General features: G+C 46.5%; 1 protein-coding gene across 2 annotated transcripts in view; it reads left to right on the top strand.

The window, feature by feature from the left end:
* Positions 1 to 778: 778 nt before the first annotated feature.
* Positions 779 to 22,455, top strand: part of EEPD1 (endonuclease/exonuclease/phosphatase family domain containing 1) — a 122,956-nt gene continuing 101,279 nt past the window's right edge. Inside the window, exons 1-2 of one of the 2 annotated variants that reach the window (XM_052638466.1) lie at positions 779 to 1,193; positions 1,654 to 2,699. In XM_052638466.1, the coding sequence (XP_052494426.1) occupies positions 1,816 to 2,699 (884 nt within the window). In that variant the 5' untranslated portion in view covers positions 779 to 1,193; positions 1,654 to 1,815. The remainder of the gene's footprint in view (positions 1,194 to 1,653; positions 2,700 to 22,455) is intronic. The other variant, XM_052638465.1, reaches the window with a different exon arrangement.

The following is a 22,455-nucleotide window of genomic DNA, read 5'->3' as shown; positions in this document are numbered from 1 at the left end:
TAGCATAGAGTTGCTAGGGTTGTATGTAAGCAGGGTAAAGGTAATACACAAGAGGAAGAAAAAAGGAGGACGAAAGAGGGCGGCGGAAGATAAAAAGTTCCCATTCAGTCCTCGAGTGTTCTCAGAACACAGGCTAGGCTCCGGACCCGTAGGTGTGCCTCCCACACAGGGAGTGTCTTCGCCCTGTCTCCACGCCCCAAAGACGGACTAAATTTGGGCTGATGGCCCAGTAGCGTTTGCCGCACCCCTAGCTGCAGCCCACCGAAAAGCTGTCGGGAGTCCCGCCTCGGGCGAGACTAAAAACCCTCTACGCCGTGCACCCAGCCTTTGGTCCCCGATAGCAACCTGAGCTCGCGGGCAGCGGACCGGAGAACAGCCTTCGGTTGAACCAGCCGCTGCACGGGTGGCGTCGGCCCCGCCTCTTCAGCCTCTAAGCCCCGCCTCCACGCTCCTGGGGCCCGCCCCCTTCCGCCCAGGCCCTGCTTCTGCTTTCGGGGTTCCATCACCACCTCTTCGCGCTGGGGCCAGCCCTCTCGCAGCGTAGCCCCGGCTCTCACACTCTTGGGCCTTGCATTCCACCGTCTCGCGTCCTGGCACCGCCCCCGCGCCCCGCGGCCCCGCCTCCTGAACATCAGGGCCCGCCCCACGCTCTCGGGTTTGACGCCCTGGTGTCCGGGCTAGAGCTCCGGCCCCGCCCCCACGTGCCCTCGGAGTCCGGGGGAGGGTTGGCGCTCACGAGGAGGCGTGGCCGTAGTGCGGGAGGAGGCGCGGGCCTGGCGGCCGGGACTTTGGCTTTGACACAGCCGGCGATAGGCGGCTGTGGCTTTGGTGCTGGGCTCTGGACCCGATTCTTGCGATCCCGCGTCCAAGTCAGGGGAAGGACTTTTCGTTTGGATGAACGCAACTGCGGCAGCGCCGCCAGTCCTGGTGCAGCCGCAAGACCTGGTGCAGCCGCAGCGGCCGCATTTCACCGCCGCTGCCGCCTCCGCGAAGCCCTGCAGCTCCTGCCGGTTCTGGGAGAGCCACTCAAGAGTTTTCTCCAGCAGAAACAGCTGGGACGCGCGGCCCGGGGTGGCGTGGGAGGGATCCCGCGACCAGCCGCTGATCAGCACTTGGGCCGGCTCTGTCCCGAGCTGGGCTCAGGCTTCGGAGCCGCAGGTGGAAGGAGGACGCCCCGAAGGAGCAGCTGAGAGGTGGGGCGCTAGGAACGGCGCCGAATCTGGCAGAGGATGATAAACCCTTTCTCCGTGCCCGCACTAGTGAGGATGGAATTCCAAAGTTGCTGGTGGTGCTGAGTGTCAGGAGCAGGGCCCGTGGGGATGCCCACTCCCTTTTCCCTGAGAGTTTAAATAGGAGCGACTGGAGGCGGGGAGATGGCCCCAGTGCTGTAAGACTTGAGAGGCAAGGAGGAGAGGTGTAGGCTGGTGGGGATATGTCTCTTTCCAGAAGAAGCTGCTTATAGCGTTTTTGACCCTAACGTGATAAAAGTTGAGCTTCACTAGAGGAAAATCCTCATGGGACAGCCCCCTTATGTGTGTTTTCTGAGGTTCACAGACATCAGCCCTGGACTCCCGGCTAGGAATCCCAGCTGTAGGTAGGGAGTGCTAATGCAAACTGATTAACTGATTCAATCGATTTGTGTTTGTTTTCCAGGTGGCCAAGTGAAAGGTAGTTTTGGACACTCGGGGCAGGGTTATTTAATGTTTGTCTAGGTAACCATTTCATGCCCTGAATCCTGCACCTTCCCTTCTGTGCCTGTGAGGTCTACTGGGCTTCCTCCCTAGCCAAAAGGCTTCCTGGACTCCTGATCCTGCCATGGGGAGCACGCTGGGCTGCCACCGCTCCATCCCCCGGGACCCCTCGGACCTGTCCCATAGTCGCAAGTTCAGCGCAGCCTGCAACTTCAGCAACATCCTGGTCAACCAGGAGAGACTTAACATCAACACCGCCACGGAGGAGGAGCTGATGACCCTGCCTGGGGTGACGCGCGCGGTGGCACGGAGCATTGTGGAGTACCGCGAGTACATCGGTGGCTTCAAGAAAGTGGAGGACCTGGCACTGGTCAGTGGCGTGGGCGCCACCAAGCTGGAGCAGGTCAAGTTTGAGATCTGCGTGAGCAGCAAGGGCAGCTCGGCGCAGCACTCCCCCAGCTCCCTGCGGAGGGACTTGATGGCCGAGCAGCAGCCTCACCACCTGGCCGCCGCCGCTGCCGTGCCCCTCACCCCGCGTGTCAACATCAACACAGCCACCCCGGCTCAGCTCATGAGCGTGCGGGGCCTCACGGAGAAGATGGCCGTCAGCATCGTGGACTACCGCCGTGAGCACGGGCCCTTCCGCAGCGTCGAGGACCTGGTGAGGATGGGTGGGATCAATGCCGCCTTCCTGGACAGGATACGGCACCAGGTGTTTGCCGAGAGGTCCAGGCCTCCGTCCACCCACACCAACGGCGGTCTGACCTTCACCGCCAAGCCTCACCCCAGCCCCACCTCGCTAAGCTTGCAGAGTGAAGACCTAGACCTGCCTCCTGGGGGGCCCACGCAGATCATCTCCACGAGGCCCTCGGTGGAGGCCTTTGGAGGCACGAGGGACGGGCGGCCTGTGCTGAGGCTGGCCACCTGGAACTTGCAGGGCTGTTCAGTGGAGAAGGCCCACAACCCCGGGGTGCGAGAGGTGGTGTGCATGACCCTGCTGGAGAACAGGTGAGGATAGGAGCCAGCAAGGGCATTGGGTATGAAGGCAGCTCTTGCATGGCCTCATCTGTGCATGCGAATGAGTGGATTTGGGGGCCGGTATGGAGAGGGCAAGATTTTTAAATCAGTGGGCTTGAGGCCACAGCCAATATGGTGCAGTATTCTGAGTGGCTGAACTCTCCTGCTCCGGAATTTTCTAAATAGAGCCATCTGGACTTGAGGTCTGTATCTTGAAGATGGTATATCTGAGGTTAATTCCTAAATTTGGGGTCACTGGAGACTGTATTAGTGTTACTGCTTTGGAAAATGTTTGACTCCCAAGACTTCATGGGGTTTACACCAGATGAGGCACTCAGAGCCATGGGTGAAAGAGCTAGTCAGAGTTTTGTTTTTTTTTTCTTTGGGAGGCAAAGTCACATTTCTTCTACCAAATATGCTTATTTGTGTCCAGAAAAATCTTTGCAAAGACCAGGTGTTTGCAAACATACACGCTATGTAAATATATTTACCAAAACGCTACAAATGAATCACCCTTCATTCTTTGTCCTTATTTAGCCTGAAGGTGGTTTTTAGGCCCACAGTTACAGCCCCAAATATATGTAAACCTCCCCTATCTGAGGGCCAGCAAAGGCCAAGCTGATTGTATGCTGAACACTGCCCGGATTTCTACATTTGAACCATAGAAGAAGAGAGTTGTATGATGCCCTCTTATCACTGAGTGTTTACCTTATTCACAACGCTACTCTCTGTGGGAACTTCCGTTGACACTCCCTAAAACAAAACAATATTATTGTAGCAGTAACTCCTGCTGTTAGTGAAATAGTGCATTATATAACACAATCAACTTTGGGAAGGAAAGAAATATTTCTAATAGTCCCTTCCAGGGCAAAACCCAAACTCATGTCCATACGGATCCTGCTCTGAAGGGAATTGGCCCTGCCACCATTCCACACCACCCCCCACCCCACGCCCACTTCTGCCTTGAGATGTAGTATGCTTGGGACCACGCGCTGTTTCTTTTGCATTGGGTTGTTGGTGACATGAAGTGAGTTCTCAGCGGGAAATCACAGTGCATTGTAGCAGAACATCAGGAAAAATGAGTGAGGAGAAAACCGGGTCAAAGCATTTCGCTGGCACTGTCCCACTGGCGTGCTCCATCACTGAGTGTTAGGAACTTGCACCACTCAGGGAATGGGACCTGGGGAACCTGAATGCACTTCCTGCAACTCCACATCCTCTATTTTGCATCACAACTCACTCCTTTTGCAAAATCATGTAAGTACACAGGGGAGAACAGGAGTCAACCCAGGAGATACCTGTGCGGAATGCCTGGACAATTGTTCTTTTCAGCCATGGCCACATGGCTGTACGTCTGGGCAAGGAGAAGGGAGGCAGAGGGCTGACTGTTTAATTCCTATTATGAGTTTTCTTAAGGCTTAGTTTGGGGATGGAGGAGGATGAATCAGGAGCTGAAGTTGCCCCCATGGGGATGACTGATTAGGTAGCCCTTGCCCACTTACCATGACAGATTCAAGTGTGGTCTCTCGAAACCAGCATCAGCAACTGCCACAGGAACCTTGGGTTTTCCGCAACTTCTGGGTGGTTCTGATACGCAATAAAGTTTGCACCCTGTTGTACTGTGTGTTGGCAGTCAGATGTCCCGTGGGCTGCTCTGTGAACATTTTCCCTGAAGTGTCTTTTCTGAGAAGTCCGGTGAGTCCAGGCAGCACTTTCTAGGTATATTTTCTTTGATGGTTCCAATCATCCTTGTAGTTATTCAACCATGTGATGGTCTTTTTGGACAGAGCTTGAAGGGCTTACTTAGGTTCTAGAACAGATGAATGTGAAGGGTGGAAAATAGGAGAGTGAGCAGGAAACAGCCGACTTCAGAGTGGGCTCCAGTCTGCGGTGCAGACTGGGGCCACCAGGAGCACCGAGAAAGAGCGGTAACTTGCCCAGTCAGGGATTTGTCCTGGTGTCTCTTCTTTAGATTTCCCAGGGGGTGATGCTTTGTTGAAGACAGTTGACTATTGTCCTCAAGTGAGAGTTTAGGAAGAGCTTACCCAGAAGAGTGAGCTTACCCAGAATGGTGTAGAAGGGAGCATCTGGCAGCCACTTTAAATGTGACCCGTGTCGCCATCATATTTCTCACTCTTGGCCACATCTGTTGTCCTGTGGGTTGGTGTTTCTTTTTGCCTGTTCATGATGTGTTCAGTGTTCTGGGCACTCTAAGCAACTTGTTAGTGTTTGGTAAACCTGAAGTAATTGGCTTAGGGCCTGACTCCCTGCAGAACTGGAATGGATCCATTGGTTTAGGGCACTGAAAGATGCCTGGTTGTGACAAGTTCACATGTCCTCAAAACAGCAGTGTACATTCTCCAAGAGCTGTGTTCATCCTGATTCACAAAATTATCTCACATTCGAATTGATCCTTTTATTAGCAAGAGGAAAGAAATTTAATTTGAGCAAGAATGGATGCAGGTAATTTTGGGGGTGCTGTTTATATATATATATGTATATATACACACACGCATATATACATATATATAATATATATATATTATAGTAGTTATGTGACTTTTGAATGTCCCTTTGTATTTTCACAGCTTTCTCAGTAACTCTGGGAAGTAGGTAATGCATGCTTTTATTATTGAGTCTCCATCTTTGAGTAAGGAAACTAAAACCAAAGAAGTTAAGTGACTTGCCTCTATCCCACAGCTCATTATTATGTCAGCTGGGACTAGGACCCAGACCCTTCTGACTTTAGACCTGTGCTCTTTGCAAGTGTGTTGTTTTATAAGCACCTTACTTTTATCCTGCCTCTTGTTCAGACATTCTGCACTCTGCCTAACCAGGGGCATTTGCCAAATTGTGTACTAGTCCTATTTTCATACATTAAATTCATTGTAAAGAAAAAAAGAAAACCCCCAGCTCCACCTCTTTATGTGTTAAATTGGTGAAATTCCTTAACTTCTCGAAGTTCAGGTGTTCCATATGATAAATGTAGCTAATGTAAAACACACACATACACACAGAGGAACACAAACCCTTAGGCACTTTTTTTGCAAAGGGAATAGCTGGTCCTTGTTTTCCTCTCTGTGGGTTTGTGTGTATTTTCTTAGACTAAAGCATGCCTGGCTGAGACTCTTAACAGGATGGAGTCTTTTCTGGCCCTGGGATGCTGCTGCCTTAGTGGACAAGTGTGTATGAACTACGAGAAATCATGTTTTGCACATGCAGCCTGAGATAGGGCAGAAAGCTCAATAATCACGATTACCAGGAACCTTCAAGGATGTCACGCTGTGGCACACAACTGACAGGTTTCATCAGATCCCTTTGCTGAGTGTCAATCTTAGGCAATGTTTTTCCTTGTTTTCAGGATTTATGGAGCAAGTCTAAAAGAGGATTGCTTCTGCTAAATACTCTTGCAAAATTTAATGGTAGCCCACATATGGAATGAAGATTGTTTATGTTTTTCTCTTCCAGTTTTATTGCGATATAGTTGACATATAGCACTGTAGAAGTTTAAAGTATACAGCATAATGATTTGACTTACAGATGTTATGCAATGATGACCACAATAAGTTAGTGAAAATCCATCATCTCGTATAGGTACAAAATCAAAGAAATAGAAAAAAACCCATTTTTTCCTTGTGATGAGAGCTCTTAGGATTTACTCTCCTAACAACTTTCATGGATTACATGCAGAAGTGCTAATTATGTTCATCATGTTATACATTGTCTCACTAGTACTTTTTCACCTTTTAACTGGAAATTTGTACTTTTTGACTACCTTCTTCCAACTTCCCCTCCCTCTATGCCTCACCTCTTATAACCACAGATCTGATCTCTTTTCCTAGGAGTTTGTTTTTTGAAGTGAGCTTGACCTGTAGCACTAAGTTAGTTCCTGATGTACCACATAATGATTCAATATCTCTATATATTTCAAAATGATCACCATGATAAGTCTAGTTATGATCTGTCACTGTACAAAGATACTATATAAAATTATTGATTGTATTCTCCACACTGAACACTGTACTTGTGACTCACTTCTTTTGTAATTTGAAGTTTCTACCTGTTAATCTCCCTCACTTACTTCTTTTCTCCCCCGCTTCCCCTCTGGCAACTGTTTGTTCTCTGTATCTATGACTCTGTGTTTAGCTATGTTTGTTAATTTGCTCTGTTTTCTAAATTCCACGTATAGTAGTAATAGTTTAGTCGCTAAGTCGAGTCCTACTCTTGCGACCCCGTGAAGAGTAGCCTGCCAGGCTCCTGTGTCCTTGGGATTCTCCAGGCAAGAATACTGGAGTGGGTTGCCATTCCTCCTCCAGGGAAATTGCACATATGGTATTTGTCTTTTTCTGTCTGACTTATTTCATTTAGCATAATATCCTCCAAGTCCATCCATGTTGTTACAAATGGCAAAATTTCATTCTTTTCATGGTTGAGTAATGTTCCATTATGTGTGTGTGTGTGTCTCTATGTATATAGAACATCTTTATCCTTTCATTTATCAGTGGGAACTTAGGTTGCTTCCATATCTTGATTATTATAAACATTGCTCCAATGAACATACAGGTACATATATCTCTTTCTTTGGATCTGGACCCTGCAGTGGAATTGCTGGATCACACAGTAGTTCTAGTTTTAGTTTTTTGAGGAACTTCCATGCTGTTTTCCATAGTGGCTATGCCAATTTACATTCCCACCAACAGTGTGCAAGTGTTCCTTTCTTCACATCCTTGTCAACATTTGTTATTTGTAGTCTTTTTGATGATAGCCATTCTGACAGGTGTAAGGAAGTATCTCGTTGTGATTTTAACTTGCATCTCCCGATAATTAGTGACTTTGAGAAGGTTGTTTGAATTTTACTTTTTGTTTTTTGCTGAGGAATTGTTCAATTTTGAACAGTCCATTTGGTTTCTGAAAGCATAAGCACTGTAGGAGCTGACAGATAATCTCCAGAAGAAATGAGAAGTTTAGCATCCCACTTGCACATTTTCCCATGGTCTCCATCAGAAGGGAATATGAGTGTCAAAGTCTTGAGCCTTTTAATGGTCTGAATCTGTTTTCTTGCCTCATATTTGTTTGTGGTATCAAAGCACAAGGTGACTTAGTGCATGATAGCACACACTCCTCGTGAAAAAAGGGATTTTAGTTTGTCAGACTCAATAGGCTCAGTATAAACACTGCCCATCTTGTTGTTTGATTCATTCATGGAAAAACACATATTGCATGGCTGCTATGTATATATATATGCTAAATTTGGGAGTCAGACTGGCCCTGTTTTTAAACCAGGTTTAGCAAATGTGAACCAGCTTTTATAGCTCAGCCTCAAAACATTTGGAAAATCCACACATTTTATCAGAAGTCACTGAGTAGGACTGATACTGGGTTGAATTTTTAATAAGAGTAATGGGCTCATCCTGAGGGACTGAAAGTTGGTGGATGCAGCCAGACATACCATCTGGGGGCAAAGTGCCCAGCAGTTGCTTTAAAGTAGGAATTGTGAAATCTATTTTGACAGCTGTGGAAACGGAGGCTCAGAGAGATTAAATAGCATCCGTGTGGCCTTCAGAAACGAAGATGTTGGAATCAGGTTTTGAAGGCAGGCATGTTTGATTTCAGAGCAGGGAACGAAGGTATCTCTTCCCAAATTCCATGGCCTTGACTGACCCTCACCCACCTGCCCTTTCCTCCCTCTCTCGGGCCTCAGGCTGGCCAGGCATCCGAGCTTTACCTAGACTCTCAGGCTGCTGGAGACCTCTGCTCCCTTCCTGTTTTTGTTCCTCTGAAGGACAGGGCTTTGGGCCAGAGGTGGAGCACTCCAGAGGGTGCCAGGTCCCCCCCGCCCCCCCGCCCGGCCTTGCACTGGGACCCTCAAATGTGAGTCTGTGACCTTGGCTCCACTCCAAGGCCGAGTTCCGGTTTTCTGAGCCAGGGAGCTCTGGGTTTCCAGAAAGAAAGGTGGTCAGTAGTAAGACTGCTGAGGATTAATGAGAGAAGAGGGTGTGAATGAAGGGAAGACCTGGGGTGGGCAGACACAGGGCTTATTTCACCAAAGGAACAGCTCTTTCTTTTGTCATTGCAGAAAGCTGGGCCCATTGCGATCTGATTTGTAGTGGGGGAGGGGGTGTGTGTTGAAACTATTGATTCTTCTAGAAGATAATCATTCCTTTATTATTTATTCATTCAACAGAAATTTTTTGAGCTCTCACTAAGTACCAGGCTCTGGTAATAAAGTGTAGGATAAGACAAAGCCAGTGCTCTTATAGAGTTTCCATTTTAGGCAGGAAGACAGACAAGTCAGTACACAGATAAATGCCTACAGATAGTGGTGAAAGCTGAGGGTGATGGAGGCTTACTAAGTAGATGGGGGTCAAGGAAGCCTCATCTGAGGAGCTAAGGAGCCAGGCATGGAAGAAGTTGGAGGAAAGAGTGCTTCACTAGAGGAACCAGCAGGTGCAAAGGCCCTGAGAGAGCTTGCTTCAGACAGAAAGCCGGAGTTCCGGGAGTGAGGGTAGCTATGGTTGCAGAGGGAGGCAGGGCCAGGTGGGTGGGGCCGCAGAGGATTAGAAGCAGAAGTTGATGAATCAGCTGTTATCAGATTGTTCTGTCTGCTGGGGGGGTCTCTTGGAGTGTGTCCTAGGAGCTAAGTGAGGCTATTAGAATACAGGCTGAAAAGCATGGTGACAGGGGAGCAGAAGTGGGTGCCGATAAGATCTTTTAGAGACAAAAACTGAAAAGACTTGCTTATGTTTGGGATATCATGGAGATTAACTGGGTAGATTGCTAGAAGACAGGCTCAGAGGCATTTAAGAAATCCGGAGGCTGACTCACATGCCTCTGCGTTATGTTGGCATGATGCAGCTTGGTGACCTTACCCCTCCGTCTGCTGTTGCCTCACTCTGGACAAGTGTGGGATCTTGGTCCACAGTGGATGGAGAAAGAGGCCACGAGGTCCTCTGTGTAGACCAGGTGCTGGACTGCACCCCATGGGCTGTGAAAGAGCCTGGGGACAGTGACAGAGACATCAGTGAATTATTGGACAAGGATCTTACACAAAGGGTCCTGGAGCGACACCCCACCTTGTGTGGCAGACTGCAAGGCAAGACATGAGAGCAGTCTTTGGTACTTAGGGGAGAAGCAGGCTACCATTATAGGGAAGAATTGAGGTCAGGTGGGCTCATCGGTTACCAGGGACTAGTTAAGTCCCATAATGAAGAGGATTGGGTAGACATGTGGGTGGAACAGATTGGTCGAGCTGGGATATACAGAGCAGGAGAACAGCTGTATTAAATGCTGCTGCTGCTGCTGCTAAGTTGCTTCAGTCGTGTCCGACTCAGTGTGACCCCATAGACGGCAGCCCACCAGGCTCCCCCGTCCCTGGGATTCTCCAGGCAAGAACACTGTGTGGGTTGCCATTTCCTTCTCCAATGCATGAAAGTGAAAAGTGAAAGTAAAGTCGCTCAGTCGTGCCCAACTCTTAGCGCCATGGCCTAACCATATATTTGTGCTGTGCTGTGCTTAGTCGTGTCCAACTCTTTGCAACCCCGTGGATTATAGCCCACGAGGCTCCTCTGTTCGTGGAATTTTCCAGGCAAGAATACTGGAGTGGGTTGCTATTTTCTTCTCCCAGAGGATCTTCTTGAACGAGGGACTGAACCCATATCTCTCATGTCTCCTGCATTGGCAGGCAGATTCTTTACCATTGTACAACCTGGGAAACCCCAAAAGACATTTACAGAAGTTAAATTCAATGTGGATTAAATTTAAGTTTATTTACCTAGTGAGGTCAGAGGCATAGGGTGACATCAGGGAGCTCACAGTCTCACAAGGAGACACACACCCAGGTGCTTACTGGGCCCATGTCTGTTTTGAAGAAAGAGGTCAAGCTTAAGCCCAGGGGTCTGGTACCTGTCTGCCTGGCTCTGGAGGTGGATGGAGAACTCAGCATAGGCAAAGGATGTGGGGGCAGGATCAAGGTGGTTGGAAAGGAATTAGTCTGGAGGGGAGGGCAGGGTCTGAGCAGCAGGAGTGGTGGCCATCAGGGTGAAGGTGAATATCAGCAGCTCCCCACGCAGCCATCAGGTGAGGAGTAGAAGTCGGTCAGTTCCCGACTTGCATGGGCTCAAGGTGTGAACCATTCAGACGAGGAGCTCCATGGTAGAGAATAGCATTGCGGTATGTGTTATTTTTATTTCAAAATTACCCAGTCTTACAAAAGATTTTATCCCAGAGTTCGAAACAATCTCTGCCAGTAACACAATCATGCATTTCACTGATATTTGGTGTGTTCCTCATGGACACCCTGGTCTTTGTGTTGTCATTTACTGCTGAGTGGAAATTCCACACCTGTGACTCTTTTCAAAACATCCAGGATATTATGCAGAAATGCCCTGCTCTGCTTGCAGGCTTATAGTTCTCAACAGAGATTTAGGAACCTAGAAACTTGCCTATCCTATTCCTGATGACAGTACACAGGCCTCATCTGGACAGCAGTGCTTATTGTAATGTTTTGATTGACAACTGCCAAACAACTGAACTCCAGCGGATAGGAACCCTGGGGAGATGTGATCGGAGTAAGCAGTTCTCTTTATCGAAAGTGCTGACTCCTTCTACTAAACTATTGGGGAAAGAAATCCCAAGTTTTCTTTACTGAGTACAGCTCTCTACCTCTGTTGCTTTGTTGTTTGTTTCCAACAAACCGTTGTTTCTAGAGAGTTCTATTTTGATTCAGCCATTACCTGATTAAGCTGTTAAGCTGGGCCTTCAATTACTTTATCTAGAGGCTGCTGTAAACTCCTGAAATGCGATGCTGAAGCCATGAGAATGTTGTTACGTGGCCACATTGAAGGTTGTGTGTGTTTGGGGTGTGGTTTTATTGTGTTGCAGGGATCTGAATCCTATTTGCTCACCTAAAAGCTAGAGAATGAAATCAGTACTTGGTCTTTCTCAACTAATGCTGAATTCGTGGTGTCTTTTAAAGTGGGAGATGTTAGATAAAATTGCTGTTTTAAAAAATACTGATCCAATTATCTATTACAAAAAAAAATTCTCTAGAATGTGTTTTTATTAAGCAAATTGAGTCTGACTTAAATATTTTTGCATTCTCTCTTTTCTTAAATGAGGAAAAAGTAAAAGTTTTAGTGGCCTCTCAATATCAGTGATTGGGCTTCCCAGGTGGCTCAGTGGTAAAAAAAAATTCACCTGCAGGAGATCTAGGAGACTCAGGTTCAATCCCTGAGCTGGGAGGATCCCCTGGAGGAGGAAATGGCAACTCGCTCCGGTACTCTCGCCTGGAAAAATCCCACGGACGGAGGAGCTTGGTGGGCTACAGTCCACGGGGTCGTGGAGGGTCAGACACGACCGCCAGTAGATTTGGGGCTTCATCTCTCTGTGTTTGGTGGGCGACCTCTGCAGCTGCAGTTCATTGTGTCATTTTACTGGTGAGTTCTTTGCAGAGTTGCAAAGTCGTTTTTAACTTGACTCATTTTAAATGTCAAAATACTGCATGTCCCTCCCGCCTCTTAATGGTAATTGTGTTCAGTGTCCACAGCTGTGGTAGCAGTAGTTGCACTAAGAACAGGAACAATGATAGTTAACACTGATAGTTGCTGTGGCTGATGTCCAGGGCTAAGTAGCTTTCCTTTGGGTATCATCATCAGTCCTCCTACACATGCAGAAGTGATGGCTCAGGGAGGTTGAGTAATTTTCCCCAGGGTCACACAACTTTTAGGTGTTGGAGCTTGGCTTATAACCTAAGCAATTAGATTCCAAGGTGTGATGATAAAGTGCTTAGTTCACTAATGCTTTCCACAGCTTCGTGTTTTATTCATCACCCCAGCCTTTTTATCTGACTAAGTGCTCTCTCACCAACTTGACTCGAGTTTCATAGTCGTGATCTTTCATAAGGATGCTAACGACATTATCATCGTGTGTGTATATCCAGTATTTCTTTGTTCAAAGTGGAGCAAGGATATTTGCAAAGCAATCTGAGTGTGGAATACTATATTTTTACTGCTTTTCAGTCTTTTACAATCATCTTGCCCACACCTGTTTTTACAGCAGTTTCTTCAGACAATTTGCCTTCATAGAAGCTTTCCAAACATTCATCTTCCTTTTCTTAGAAGCAACTTCTCTTTCTGCTCAGACTCCTGTTTCGACAGCCGATGTCATGGTTAGGAGACCACAGCAATATGCATAATGGGCATGAACAAGTCTGGGGATAGACCCAGCTGAACCTGGGTGAGCATGTGAGAAAGGGGAATTCATCAACTGGGAGAACTCAGTGTGGCATGAGTGCCCAGCTCTCAGCGTGTTTGATGAAGGGAATGAGGACAGTCTGCTGAGCGGGTCCCTTGGGCAGAGGCTGGTTAGGAGAATCTCTTTTGTGTTTTTAAGGACACAAGTACCTGGCCCAAGTTACATTACTTCTGTAGTCTAGAGACTGTATTTGCTGTGGATATATTGGCCAACCCAACATATAACAGACCCCTGGCAGTAACTGAGGGTTATTACCAATAGACTATTATTTTTTCTAGATTGACTCAAAAATATAAGGCCAACAGTTCATTGGTCCAGTTTCTTTCCTCAAATCTTTCGCAACTTTCAGAAATATGAGGTGAAGGAGTAATTAGCTTAAAAATTTATTTTTACTGAAGACCTGGACTAGTCAGCATTTTCTTCAGTGCGGTGGAGAGCCTGCTTATGAAGCTCACTAATGTGAGCTGGGAGGGATTTAAGAAGCAGGTAGACTGGAGTCAGTGGTGTATATAAAACGTCTTCCCGAGTTTGTAACTCTGCACCATCTTCTTAAACTATTCTAGATTTTATGTTCAAGTTCGGTTTTTAAATTCATGTTCACACATGTGAAACTGTGTCAGACACCATGGTGTCACAGTACTCACACACTGGGCTCTGTTAAATGCCAGGCAGGGCTGTTTGGAGTGGATTTGTAATCTTAAATTGTGTTAGATTTGTTGCTTCCAATATTAACAGTAAAAGTGCATGTAATATTTGGATATTGTCAGTTTCAACTTAAATATTGTTGGAGTTTCAACTTGGAAATACAAGTTGCTTCTGTCTGTTCAACTTTTCAATAATTGAAGAGCATCTGAAACTCTTAAGACGGTTGTTCAAAATGTTACTATTTTACATATGTTAGTGTGTATGCTTCCATTCTACTTTCCATTCATCTCACCCTCTCCTTCCTCTCCCTTGCCCTTCTCCATAAGTCTTTTCTCTATGTCTGCATCTCCATTGCTGCCGTGAGAAGAGGTTCATCAGACTCTGGAGACTCAAACTGGGGTTCTGTAACAACCTAGAGGAGTGGGAGAAGGGTGGGAAGTGGGAGGGAGAGGGAGGAGACATATACACACCTCTGGCTAATTCATGTTGATGTATGACAGAAATCAAACCAATATTGTAAAGCAGTCATCAATCAATTAAAAAATATAATTAAAATGTTAGTATTTGCAACCATTTATCTAATCTATGAAAATCAGGAATTTCTTGATCTACCAAAGCAAGATATAAAAATAAACCAGGTAATGAGTGAAAGATAAGAATGTGTGATCACCATAACCCCTGATTCCACATACAGTATCTGTGTATCACAGCAACTGTGGCATTTTTCTTGACTGATTATATTGGTAAAGGCTATATACTTAAATGTACTCAGTTCTTCTGAATCACGAAAGTCCCTTCCAACCCTGAGGGTTATTGTACAGAGAGGGAAAATGGTCACTATTTCTACCAAATGTCCTCCAATTCAGAGAAGGAAAAGCTGTTGTTTTTGTAGGTAAGATTGTATTAGTTTGCTAGGGCTGTCATATCAAAGGAGCACAGATTGGGCAGCTTAAACAAAAGAGATTTATTTTCTCACAGTTCTGGAGCCTGGAAGTCCAAGATGAAGGTGTCATTAGGGTTGGTTTCTCCTTGGCTTGTAGATAGCTGTCATCTCCCTGCATCTTCGTGTGGTCTTCCCTGGGTACCTGCCTGTGCTCACATTTCCTCTTTTTTCCCCCAATACTTATTTATTAGGCTGCATCAGGTCTTAGTTGCGGCACGCAGGATCTTTGATCCTCATTGTGGCATGCGGGGGCTTGAGTTGTGGCATGTGGGATCTAGTTCCCTGACCAGGGATCGAACTCGGGGCCCCTGCATTAGGAGCACAGAGTCTTAGCCACTGGACCACCAAGTCCGTCCCCAAATTTCCTCTTAAAAGGACATCAGTCTTACTGGATTGGGGCTACTCTAATGGCATCCAAATGCAGTCACATGCTAGAGAACTGGGGATTAGGACTCCAACATATGACTTTTGGAGGACCTGATTCAGCCTGTAACAAGAGCAGGGTAACTCAGGAACTTCCTCTTTGGCTACTTGTGAGGAACCTGTTCCTCCTGGTTTTTCCTGGGGCAATGATGATTTCAAGTACTTGTTTAACAAAGAGTTTAAAGCTGGAGAAAGCTGCCTTGGAATTACTGGAGTGACAGTCAACCGGACAAGAGAAATGGCTTTCTGGCTGGGCGATAGCAGGTATGCACCAGCAGTTAGGGACTAAGATTTGTTTCCTTTGAACTTCTCTCCTTCCAACTTGCCAGTCCTCGGTTTTTTCCTGAAACGCAAGCAGTGACCGAACCTTCTACCTACCCCGACCAAGGCAGCAGCTCCAGTTTGCCAGATTCTCTGCTTGCTCTTGGCTACAAGTAATGGTGACACATGAGTTGGCCTGCCCTTCAGAATTTTAGTGCCCTTTAGCATTGCTGTGGAGAGGCGTGATTCAGAGGGACCTCTGAAGCCTACTCACCTTCAGCTGTCCCTGATTTACGGGCTCCCCTATTGGCCTCTGTTTCCCCTCCCGTTACAGCCATTCTGTTGTCATTGCCTGCATGATGCCTCTGCACTCCCAGACTGTACATACAATCTAGTTTCAGCACAATAACACTTGGGAATTTGTGGAAAGGAGAAATGACCCCTGGCATCTACTATTTACTTTACCCCATGTGCTGTTGCTCAGCCTTTTATATTCATTAACTAATTTAATCTTTGCACCATCCCAATGAGGTTGGCAAAGTATTCCCACCTTACACGTTAAGAAACTCAAATAATTTAAGTAAACTTGCCTGAGCCACATAGTTGGTGGGTGTAGAGCAGAAGTTCAAAGCTGGGCAGAATTACTCAGAGCCCAAACTCCTTTACATTCAGATGCAGAGAATCCATAAACCTAGAGATGGCACCAGGGGGTTAAGGAAGGGGATATTTCTTTCCTAAACATTTTATGTCTAGAAAGTGTGAGAGGCAAGTTTCAAAGGGGGTACTTTCTGGAATGGGGCCCAGCTGGCGCTTGAGGAAGTCATCCAATTCCATCATCCAGTGAGGTTAGGCTTTGGGGACACAAGATTTTTTTTTAATTGAGATATAATTTTCATACAATGCAATTCATCCTTTTAAAATGTACAGTTTGGTTTTTAGTATATTCACAAAGTTGTGTAGCCCTCAGCACTGTTTCTGAACATTTGTTTCACCCACAAGGAAACTCCGTACCAGTAGTCACACCCCTCCTCCCAGCCCAAGGCAACCACTGATCTACTTTCTGTCTTTGTGGATTTTCCTGTCCAGTTCATTTTATATAAATGGAATTATATAATATACGGTCTTCTGTATCTGGATTTTTTTTTTTTAAACTTAGATTCATCCATGTTGTAGCATGTGTATTTCTTTTTTATGGCTGAATAATATTCCATTATAGGGATATAACTCATTTATGCCTGCAATGTAGGAAACCTGGGTTCAGTCCCTGGATTGGGAAAATCCCCTGGAGAAGGAATGGCAACCCACTCCAGTATTCTTGCCTGGAAAATTGCATGGACAGAGGAGCCTGGCAGGCTGCAGTCCATGGGGTCGAAAAGAGTCAGACATGACTGAGTGACTAATGCTTTCGTTTTCTTTATTCAGTCATCAGCTGATGGACATTTAGATTGTTTCTACTTTTTAGCTATTATAAATAACGCTGCTTTGAATCCTTGTGGACAAGTTTATGTATGACATATGTTTTTATTTCTTTTCGGTATATACCTAAGAGTGGAGTTTCTGAGTCACATGGTGATTCAATGTTTAACACTTTGAGGAACTGCTAGACCATTTTCCAGAATGGCTGAACCATTTTACATTCCCACCAGCAATATCTGAGAGCTCCTCTTTTCTGCACATCCTCCCCAACACTTGTTATTCCTTCTTTTTTATTATAACCACATTAATTGACATGAAGTGGTATCTCATTAAGGGTTTTAGCTGCATTTCTCTAATGACGTGTGATTTTTGGCATCTTCTCATGTGTTCATCGGCCATTTATATATCTTCTTTGGAGAACTGTCTGTTTAGAGCTGAGTCACCTGTTCTCAACACCTGTTTCCAAGCTGATAAAATATAGAATACCTTGGTGCTGACTCCCTTTTCACTCCATTAGTTCCCCTCTTCCTTGCTTCTGAGACACAGGATCATTATACCAGAGCCTAACCTGGCATAATTATTTTGTAACAGAAAAATTGCCTGTCGTCCTACAGAAACCATCCCCCTATTGAAGAAGGAACCTGGAGGATTCCATTCGGTGTGCTTCGTTACATATTCTACCTGGAGCAGTCTGGCTCCACTGCAGTTGTAACACTGTCCTTGAGAAGTACTTGGTGTCCTTTGATTTTCACATTCAAGTTATGTGTTTTGGATGGGACTTTAGTGCTTTTTTTACTTTTTCCCAAAGTCAAAAGTAATGTATGCCAAGAATTGCTGTGAAGGGTGATTTGGATATGCGTGCGTGCGTTCCTGAGTACTCAGCTGTGTCTGACTCTTTTCAGCCCCATGGGCTGTAGCCCGCCAGGCTCCTCTGTCGCTGGAATTTTCCAGACAAGAATACTGGAATGGGTTGTTGTTTCCTACTCCAGGGGATCTTCCCGACCCAGGAATCAAACCTGCATCTCCTGCATCGGCAGGCAAATTCTTTACCACTGAGTCACCTGGGGAGCCAATTTGGAGATTGTTGCTGTTGTTCAGTCCCTCCGTTCTGTCCAGCTTTGTGCGACCCGTGGACTACAGCATGCCAGGCTTCCCCGTCCTTTACTATCTCCTGGAGTTTTCTTAGATTCATGTAAGTTTTTCTTCTAAGAAGCAAGTGTCTTTTAATTTCATGGCTGCAGTCACCATGTGCAGTGATTTTGGAGCCCAAGAAAATAAAGTCTGTCTCTGTTCCCATTGTTTCCCCATCTGTTTGCCATGAGGGCTGCCCAGGTGGTGCTAGTGGTAAAGAATCCACCTGCCAAAACAGAAGACGCGGGTTTGATCCTTGGGTTGGGAAGATCCCTGGAGAAGGAAAAGGCAACCCACCCGTTTTCTTGCCTGGAGAATCTCATGGACAGAGGTGCCTGGTGGGCACCAGGGGGTCACAAAGAGTCAGATACAACTGAAGCGACTTAGCACACACATTTGCCATGAAGTGATAGGAGCAGATGCCATGATCTTAGCTCTTTGAATGTTAAGTTTGAAGCCAGCTTTTTCGCTCTTCTCTTTCACCTTCATCAAGAGGCTCTTTAGTTCCTCTTCACTTTCTGCCATAGGATGGTGTCATCTGCATATCTGAGGTTATTGATATTTCTCCCAGCAATCTTGATTCCAGCTTGAGCTTCATCCAGCCTGGCATTTTTCATGATGTACTCTGCATATAAGTTAGATAAGCAGAGTGACAGTATACAGTCTTGGCGTTCTCCTTTCCTAATTTGGAACCAGTCTGTTGTTCTGTCCAGTTCTGACTGTTGCTCCTTGACCTGCATACAGATTTCTCAAGATGCAGGTCAGGTGATCTGATATTCCCATCTCTTGAAGAATTTTCCACAGTGTGTTGTGATTTACACAGTCAAAGGCTGTAGCATAGTCAATGAAGCTGAAGTAGATGGTTTTCTGGAATACCCTTGCTTTTTCTGCGATCCCACAGATGTTAGCAATTTGATCTCTGGTTCCTCTGCCTTTTCTAAATCCAGCTTGTTCATCTGGAAGTTCTTGGGTCGCATACTATTGAAGCCTAGTTCATGACAATATCTGCAAATTCCAGAATGCTGGTTCAGGAAAGAACCTTGGAGGAGCACCTCCCACAGGACTGAGTCCCCCCAGACAAATGAAATGATATGTATAATGTTTATTTCCTATTCTTTTGAACCAAGTTATAGAGTGTTTAATCATTAGACTCTTCAGTTTATGGCACCCTATCCTCCATCCGCAGAGAAGGCAATGGCACCCCACTCCAGTACTCTTGCCTGGAAAATCCCATGGACGGAGGAGCCTGGTAGGCTGCAGTCCATGGGTCACGAAGAGTCGGACACGACTGAGCGACTTCACTTTCACTTTTCACTTTCATGCATTGGAGAAGGAAATGGCAACCCACTCAGTGTTCTTGCCTGGAGAATCCCAGGGACGAGGGAGCCTGGTGAGCTGCTGTCTATGGGGTCACAGAGTCAGACATGACTGAAGCGACTTAGCAGCAGCAGCAGCATCCTCCATCCGTGCTAGGTTCCACTTCTATTTGGTTTTATTTAAAATTTGTCTTTCCTTCTTCATCTCTATCCTCATTCATTCCCCTTCCATAGATTCCCAGTGCAAAGTGTTAAATATATCTTTGAAAAAGGAAAGTTTCATCTACAAAAAAGCGTGTGTTTTTATGGTTTCAAGCTAGTTCTTTGCTCCTGACTGCTGCTTAATCATTGGCCACATGGACGGGTAGGTGCTTCCAGGTACCTATCATCAGTTGACGGAAACCAGGCTGCCTTGCACTTCCTGCTACCAATGAGGCCACTATGGCCTTCACATACTTTTCCAGCCATTTGGATTCTCTCTTTGGGGGACAACTTTTGCCCATATTATAAAATTTGAAGTTGCCTCCCCACCCCCAGTTGTTTTGAAATGTTCATGCACCTTCTAGATGCCAGTCCCTGTTTTGGTCTCAGAGATTGCAAAGCTCTTCTCGCACTTTATCACCTTCTGTTAACTTTGAGATACCCTACAAACAACAGAAATTCTTAATTTTGCTGTAGTTAAATCTATCAAGGGCTTCCCTGGTAGCTCAGCTGGTTAAGAATCCCCCTGCAATGCAGGAGACCCAGTTTGATTCCTGGGTTGGGAAGATCTGCTGGAGAATCGTTAGGCTACCCACTCCAGTATTCTTGGGCTTCCCTGGTAGCTCACACAGTAAAGAATCTGCCTGCAACGCGGGAGACCTGGGTCCAATCCCTGGGTTAGGAAGATGCCCTGGAGGAGGGCATGGCAACCCACTCTAGTATTCTTGCCTGAAGAATCCCCAGGGACAGAGGAGTCTGGCGGGGTATAGTCCATGGAGTCCCAAAGAGTTGGACACTACTGAGCGACTAAGCACAGCACGAATCTATCAGTTCCCTTTTGGATGCTATTTAACAAATCCATCTTACCGCAAGTTCACTCTTACATTTTCCTCTTAGCTTCTCAGTTGTGTAGCTTTATCCTTCACATTTAAATTTTCACTCTGTCCGGAGTCTATATTTGAGCAAGGAGATCCAACGAGTCCATTCTGAAGGAGATCAGCCCTGGGATTTCTTTGGAAGGAATGATGCTAAAGCTGAAACTCCAGTACTTTGGCCACCTCATGCGAAGAGTTGACTCACTGGAAAAGACTCTGATGCTGGGAGGGATTGGGGGCAGGAGGAGAAGGGGACGACAGAGGATGAGATGGCTGGATGGCATCACTGACTCGATGGATGTGAATCTGAGTGAACTCCAGGAGTTGGTGATGGACAGGGAGGCCTGGCGTGCTGTGATTCATGGGGTCACAAAGAGTCTGACACGACTGAGTGACTGGACTGAACTGAACTGAGGTACAGATAGTTTTTTTTTTTCTCTAGTCCCAGCCACCAACAACTTGTTCTTTTCCGGGACCTTTATTATCCTTTGTCATACGTGCATATCACATTTGATGTGTGTCAACTCCTATGCCTGGGTGTTGTTGCCACATTGTTGTTAATACTGTGCCATCTGGTCAGGTAACTCTCCTTCAGTGTTTTTTGGCTTAAAAAATTCCCTAACCTTAGAGAACAGGAGTGGCTGCCTCGGCTCTGGATTCCTGGGGCGGTGGGTGTCTGACCCCGACTGCAGGTGGCTGTGAGATGAGAGCCTGGCCACTGTGTCTGGCAGGGGATATGGGCTCCCAGGGTGGTGCCAGTGAGGAAGCAGGCATGGGGCAGATGGGTGGGGCCATGGGGACCACGGTCTCACTGGGACCGCTTTTCCTGTGTCAGGCCCTGGCTCTGAGGAGCAGCCCGGGCTCCTTGGGAGGGGTTGTGCCGGGTGCCTGATTCCTGTTTGGGGGTGAGGTCGCATGGATATGGTGTGTGGATGGGTCCTGTGGAAGGGACGGGCGCGTGCACGGGGCTACTCCCCGTGTCAGGCTCTGATCAGAGGGGCAGTGGAGAGAGTCCACTTTTTGTGCGGGCCCCTGTCCGCTCCTCCACCAGCTGGAGGCTTTGACCCTCTTGCCGCACTGGACAGGCACAGGGCCAGGGTTGTGTCTGTTGCTTCATCCTGCACACCCGCACGCAACAGGCTCTCACCAACAGTAAGAAGAAAGGGGGAAGCAGGCAGAGTCTGGAAAGGGCTTTGGAGCCAACTCTACCGGGACTTACGCCCATTATTAGCCTTGTGGCCTGGGGCAGGCTGCTTAAGCAACTGAACTTTGACCGCCTCATTTGATAGGGCCTGTAACACTGCAAACTGGCTGGTCAGTGAAGAGGGTAAGAGGTGTATATATAGCACCTGGGCTGCACAAGGTAGGTGCTCAGTAAGTGGGAGTTGTCATCTGGGGGTTATCTCACAGGAAAGCTCTCCAGTTCATTAAGCATGTCCTCTGCCGGGCTGTACCAGGCAGGCATGCAGGCAGAGATGAATGACCTAGCCCCACCCTTTGATGAGCTCATAGTTCAGCAGTGAGATAATTACAAGCAGACAATAGCTGACTGAGCTCAGGGTGTAAACTCCAGCTGTGGAGGATGCATCTTTTAGCCCAACTGGAGGTCCTCAGGGGGCTTTCTAGAGGAGAAGAAGCCTGAACTGAGTCTTGAAGGGTGACTGAAGTTATTAATAGCTGAGGAAATAAAGGTAGAAGGGCATTCTACACAGAGGGACTGGGAGGAGCAAAGCCTAGAAACAGGGAATGAGTACATGCTGGGAAAAGAAAACAAAACCCTAAACATTTAAGTTTTACAATCAGTTTGAGTTTCCCAAATATCCTTTTGGAATTTTGACTGGAATTGCATTGGCTTTACAGATGAAATTTCAGAAAATCTGATATCATTGCAATGATAAGTCAACCTTTCCTAGAACATCTATATTTTCTTCATTTAGTTACATTTTCTTTTGGAACTTTTAATAAAGCTTAACATTTCTCCATGAAGGTCCTGTGCATTCTTTGTGAGGTTAGCTCTTAGATACTTTGATTTCCTGTTTTTAAAATTTCCGGAGAATAAAATTCTAGAGTTTTGTTAGTCATTCCAGTTTTTAACTGTTCTTGTTATCACAATACTCGTCCTTCACCTACATCCCTTATTTGTAATTTATGCCAATTTTTCTAAGTCTTTACTAGTAGAAGTTAAAAAACAGCCTGTCAGAACCTCTCTGAGGCTCTCTCTGTATGCTTGGAGACCTCAGTTCAATCTCCTTCCACTTTATATTCTCACCCTGAATAATTTTAGT

The sequence above is a fragment of the Budorcas taxicolor genome, chromosome 4 (assembly GCF_023091745.1).
Source record: "Budorcas taxicolor isolate Tak-1 chromosome 4, Takin1.1, whole genome shotgun sequence".
NCBI classification, from domain to species: Eukaryota; Metazoa; Chordata; class Mammalia; order Artiodactyla; family Bovidae; genus Budorcas; species Budorcas taxicolor.
The sequence above is the reverse complement of the archived record's forward strand: the minus strand, read 5'-3'. Positions and strand labels throughout refer to the sequence as shown.